The sequence below is a fragment of the Gekko japonicus genome, unplaced genomic scaffold (assembly GCF_001447785.1).
Source record: "Gekko japonicus isolate JY-2015 unplaced genomic scaffold, Gekko_japonicus_V1.1 scaffold2029, whole genome shotgun sequence".
In the NCBI taxonomy this organism is placed as follows: Eukaryota; Metazoa; Chordata; class Lepidosauria; order Squamata; family Gekkonidae; genus Gekko; species Gekko japonicus.
Genome location: NW_015167596.1, coordinates 168,065 through 173,975, shown reverse-complemented (window position 1 = coordinate 173,975; position 5,911 = coordinate 168,065). Strand labels below are relative to the sequence as shown.

The window sequence follows — 5,911 nt, the reverse complement described above, 5'->3', positions numbered from 1 at the left end:
TATTGCAACTACTATAATGTTTTAAATGATTGAATGATTTATAAACGATGTTACCCACTCTGAGAGTGGGTGATAAAACAGTGGTCATTTCATAGAAAAAGAGGCGCAGGAGCTCATTAGCATAACCCATTAGCATAACTCATTTGCATATGCCACACACCCTGACATCACCGGAAGTGTGTCAGAAGGCAACACTCAGTCTCCACTGGACTGTTTTGGATTGCTAGCTATTTTGGGCTCTGCAGCTTACCTGGCTGCTTCTTGCTCTGCCTGAGGGCTGCTGGGAGCAGGGGGTGGGGCTTGTTGCATGTACCCACCCCCTGGGCTCTTTATTGCCGGAGCTCCACTCCTGTGCGCTCCTGCAGGAAATGACCCCTGGTTATAAATCCAATAAATGAAACGAAACAAATGAAACAAAACGCTATTTTAGGTGCAGCAGTCCGTTCAAGGTATTTGGTTGCTCTGTTTCAAGAATGCCCTGACCTGGGTGGCCCAAGCTATCTGATTTCATTACATCTTAGAAGCTAAGCAGAGTCGGCCCTGGTTAGTACTTGGATGGGAGACCTCCACGGAATTCCAGGGCGCCGTGCTCCACAGGCCCGGAAGAAGATGCTACTCTCTTCCTGATGTTAGGATTAGATCTCCCAGAATTACAAGTGATCTCCAGACAATTTGGATCAATTCCTCTGGAGAAAATGGTTACTTTGGAAGGTGGGCTCTGTGGGATTATACCCTGCTGAGGCCCCTCCCCTCTCCAAACCCCACCCACCCCAAGGCTCAACCCATGGTAACCCTACTCTGTTTCACTGATGGATGAGAGCCAGGGTTGCGAACCTGCAGGTGGGGCCTGGAGAATGACAACTGACCAGTGTTCCCTCTAAGCTGAGTTAGTGTGAGCTAGCTCACAGATTTTTTAGCCTCCGGCTCACACATTTTTGTCTTAGCTCAGGAAGGATGTGGCTCCAGAGCAAACCAATTTATGCAGCACCCAAATGGCTCGCTCACAACTTTAGTGCCAGTAGCTCATAAAGTAGGATTTTTGCTCACAAGACTCCACCGCTTAGAGGGAGCATTGCTCCAGACGACAGAGATCAGTTCCCCTGGAAAAACTGGCTGCTTTGGAGGGTGGACTGTATGGCTTTATACCTTGTTGAAGCCCCTTCCCTCCCCAAACCCCACCTAACCCATGCTCCACCCCCAAAACCTCTAGGAATCCCCCAGCCCAGAGAAGGCCTATTGAGAACCCCTGCCGGGCAGCAGCACCCTTCTCCGGGTGCCACCCCAGGCAGTCTCACGGGTGGACTGGCCCTGGCACCCTTGGCATTGGCTCGTGTTCACCATCACTGCTAGGCTCACACCTGGCTGGTCAGAGGACGTTGACCATTATTCTGCTCTGACTGCGCAGGTACAGAGGCCAGGGACCCATCGGGGGCCTTCGGTGGCACACGCGATCGAGACTTCTCTCCCCATAAAGAGCCAAGTGGCCCCGATGAAGCCACAAAAGAAAACATCTCTGCTCAGAGTGTGACACCTGCATCGGAGCCCCCGACTCCAGGTAAGCACCCGTGCGCCTCAGAGCTTGAGGCACCCTCTTTCAAGGCCGTGGCTCAGAATTCCAGGAAGGGAACTGAAAGCAAATCAGCCAGAATCATAATGCTCCTGAATAAATCAATGGTGCGACCTCGTTTGGAGTACTGTGTACAGTTCTGGTCACCACACCTCAAAAAGGATATTATAGAACCGGGAAAAAAGTGCAGAAAAGGGTTGGAACACTTTCCCTATGAAGAAAGGTAAAAGCGCCTGGGGCTCTTTAGCTTGGAGAAACGACGGCTGAGGGGTGACATGATCGAGGTTTACAAGATTATGCATGGGATAGAGCAGGTTGAGAAAGAAGCCCTTTTCTCCCTTTCCCACAATACAAGAACTTGCGGGCACTCCATGAAATTGCAGAGTGGTCGGGTTAGAACAGATAAAAGGAAATACTTATTCACCCAAAGAGTGATTAACACATGGAATTCACTGCCACAGGAGGTGGTGGCAGCTACAAGCATGGACAGCTTCAAGAGGGAATTGGCTAAGCATATGGAGCAGAGGTCCATCAGGGGCTATTAGCCACAAGGTATAGATAGGAACTCTCAGTCCGGAGCAAGTGATGCTCTGTATTCTTGGTGCCTGGGGGGGGGCAACAGTGGGAGGGCTTCTGGTGTCCTGGCCCCACTGCTGGACCTCCTGGTGGCTCCTGGTATTTTTGGCCACTGTGTGACAGAGTGTTGGACTGGATGGGCCATTGGCCTGAATGCAACGTTGGCTTCTCTTTATGTTCTCTTTATGTTCTAACCCATCTCTGTGGCTGGCCTGTACTGGCAGCAGCGATAAGTGCCGGAGTCCTGAAGTGGTAAGATAGGATAGATCACTTTGAGATGCTCCCACGGGCACAAAACACAAACGAGCAAAAAACCTTCCTGGCCAACTGACAGCGGCCCTGAGCTGGATGGCCCAGGCTGGCCTGATCTTATCAGGTCTGGGAAGCTAAGCAAGGCTTGGCCCTGGTTAGAACTTGGAGGGGAAACTACCAAGGAAGTCCAAGGTTGCTGTGCAGAGGCAGGCGGTGGCAAACTACCTTTGAAAGCCTCTCACCTTGAAAACCTCCTGGGGTGGCCAGAAGTCAGGTTTGCCATGACGGCACTTTTCCGCCACGGCTCGAGGGGGAGTGTTTTGATATAGTCTTTTGCTTGCCAAAATTTTCTTTCTCCAGGAAAGCTTTAAAAATGTGAGCTTTCACCTGTACTGTGAAACGGCACAGTCCATCTCAGTCAACCCACCTTGTCCCTGTGGCATATGTTGACCAGGCTGGGTGGGAAGGGGTGGCAATGATTCTGGGGTCCCACCCTGAAATTTGGCCCAGGGCCCCAGAATCACAGAAGAAGAAGAAGAAGAAGAAGAAGAAGAAGAAGAAGAAGAAGAAGAAGAAGAAGAAGAAGAAGAAGAGGAGGAGGAGGAGGAGGAGATTGGAGGAGGAGGAGGAGGAGATTGGATTTATACCCCGCCCTTCACTACCCGAAGGAGTCTCAGAGCAGCTCACAATCTCCTTTCCCTTCCCCTCCCCACAACAGTCACCCTGTGTGAGGTAGGTGGGGCTGAGAGAGCTCTCCCGAGGACTGCCCTTGAGAGAACAGCTCTGAAAGAACTTGTGACTGACCCAAAGTCACAGCAGCAGCTGCATGTGGAGGAGTGGGGAGAGGAATCAAACCCGGTTCTTCCAGGTTAGATTCCGCGCGTCTAACCACTACACCAAACCGGCTCTCTCATGTATGTTACATTTTTTCCACTCATTTTTATGTGTTCTTTGGGTTTCCCACGGCCGCACAGCAGCTGCAGGGAACTGCTTCTTTAAAAAAAGGGCAGGGGAGAGAGAGCCCAGATGGGCTCAGGATGGTGTGGGGTTGCCTAGCCCTGGTTGGGAGATTCCTGGATATCTGGGGGTGGAGCCTGGGGAGGGCAGAGTTCAAGGAGGGGAGGGGCCTCAGTGGGGGACAAGGCCACGGAGTGCACCCTCCAAAGCATCCGTCTTCTCCAGGGGAACTGATCTCCTACACCTGGAGATCAGTTGTAATTCCAAACCTCCTGGTCCTACCTGGACGTTGACAGCCCTAGAATGCTGCCACGGTAGGGTTAGGAGGCATACCAGCGACATAAGCCTTTGGAGATTTCCCCCTATGAATCTTGACTGGCTACCCTATTAATATTTTCCATTGCAAATTGGGAAGCTATTTTGCTGATGTCCTGCCATCGCTAGCAGTTCGAAAGCAAGAAATTGCAAGTAGATAAACAGGGACCACTTCGGTGGGAAGGTCACAGCGTTCCGTGCGCCTTGGTGTTTAGTCATGCCCCCCACATGACCACGGAAACGTCTTCAGACAGCGCTGGCTTTTCGGCTTGGAAACGGAGATGAGCACCGCAACCCTAGAGTCGGATTCGACTGCTTTCGAGCAAGGGAACCTTTACCTTTACCTTTGCTGATGTTGACCTTGGAAACATTTGATGAGTGTCATGCAATATCCATTTCTTTTTTTCCTTATCCTGCCCCAGCTCTGAAACCTGACGGCGTTGGCAGCCCTGGGGGGGACGGGGGGCCCCCCTACCACAAGCCTGGCTTCTCCTGGGATGCCTTCCACCCTCCTCCGTACGCCTACCGGCCCATGTCTTCCGCTCTCCTGGAGCGCTCCATCAGCATCTACGGGAGCCACCTCCTCCCGAGCATGGAGCCCCCTCTCGATTACAGCCTGCGCTATTCCTCAACTGTGGAGACCTACCACTGCGTGATATGCGACAAAGTGAGTCTGTCACCCTACTGGTCCTTAATAATGGCCAGAGTCTGGCACAAGAGCCGCCTGCCTTCCTGGTCAACCAACCCTCCCTCTTCTGCTCTTGGGGGCCCTTCGGGGATGTCCTGGCCGCAGTGTTCCCTCTAAGCTGAGTTAGTGTGAGCCAGCTCACAGTTTTTTAGCCTCCGGCTCACACATTTTTGTCTTAGCTCAGGAAGGATGGCTCCAAAGCAAACTAACTTAGGCAGTAGCCAAATTGCTCGCTCACAACTTTAATGCCAGTAGCTCACAAAGTAGAATTTTTGTTCACAGGACTCCACAGCTTAGAGCAGTGGTGGCGAATCTATGGCACGGGTGCCAGAGGCGGCACTCAGAGCCCTCTCGGTGGGCACGCGTGCCATCGCCCCAGCCAGGCCCAGACCATCATTAAAGTGTTGAATTCTCTGCCAAATAATTTAAAGTAAATGAAAGCATTTGGGATTGCTTTCCTTACTTTGTTTGGATCAACTTAAGTTAATGTATGAGTTGTTTTTTCTAAAGTAAAACCTCAGTATTCAGGTTAAATTGCCCTGTTGGCACTTTGCAATAAATACGTGGGTTTTGGGTCGCAGTTTGGGCACTCGGTCTCTAAAAGGTTCACCATCACTGGCTTAGAGGGAGCATTCGCCCTGGGATGTGTTTATTAGCATGAGATGTAAGAGTGTCCTTTCTCAGGACAAAGGCTGAGTCCAGTGGCCCCTTGAAGACCAACAAGGTTTACTTCTGGGCAATGCTCCCTCTAAGCTGTGGAGTCTTGTGAGCAAAATTCTACTTGGTGAACCTCCGGGCATTAAAGTTGTGAGTGAGCGATCTGGCTACTGCACAAATTAGTATGCTCTGGAGCCATCCTTCCTGAGCTAAGACAAAGATGTGTGAGCTGGAGGCTAAAGAACTGTGAGTTAGCTCACACTTAACTCATCTTAGAGGGAACACTGCTTCTGGGTCTAAGCTTTCATGTGAGCGCGCTTGAAGGAGTTTGAGAACAAAGTCTGAGTCCAGCGGCAACTTTAAGACCAAACAAAGCTCCTCTCCAGACAACAGAGGTCATTTCCCCTGGAGAAAATGGCATTATACCTTGCTGAGGTCCCTCCCATCTCAAATCCCCGCCCTCTCCACGCTCCACCCCCAAAGCGCCCAGAATGTCCCAACCCAGCGGGGGCCGCCATAAGTGATAGGGCGCTGCCATAGATTCCACCCTCCAAATCGGCCATTTCCTCCAGGGAAACTGATCACGGTAGTCTAAGGAACAGGCGTAATTCTAGGAGAACATAGAGCCCCAGGGGTCATTTCGTAGAAAAAGAGGTGCAGGAGCTCATTAGCATAACACATTAGCATAACTTATTTGCATGCGCCACACCCCCTGACATCACCAGAAGTGTGTCAGAAGGCAGCACCCCACCGCTCAGGCTCCACTGGACTGTTTTGGATTGCTAGCTATTGGGGGAGGGGGGAGAACGTGCAGATCTGTCCTCGCAGAGGAGGGAGAGCTTGTACCTGAATAAAGCTTGGTCTTAAAGGTGCCACTGGACTGTTTTGGATTGCTAGCT

The 5,911-nt window shown here is 51.4% G+C and overlaps 1 protein-coding gene across 1 annotated transcript in view; it reads left to right on the top strand.

Annotated features, from left to right (window-relative positions):
- The window catches only part of GFI1B (growth factor independent 1B transcription repressor), a 17,028-nt gene that overhangs the window by 2,181 nt on the left and 8,936 nt on the right, over positions 1-5,911 (top strand). Inside the window, exons 2-3 of the mRNA XM_015413981.1 lie at positions 1,406-1,555; positions 4,090-4,334. Coding sequence (XP_015269467.1) covers positions 1,406-1,555; positions 4,090-4,334 — 395 coding nt within the window. The remainder of the gene's footprint in view (positions 1-1,405; positions 1,556-4,089; positions 4,335-5,911) is intronic.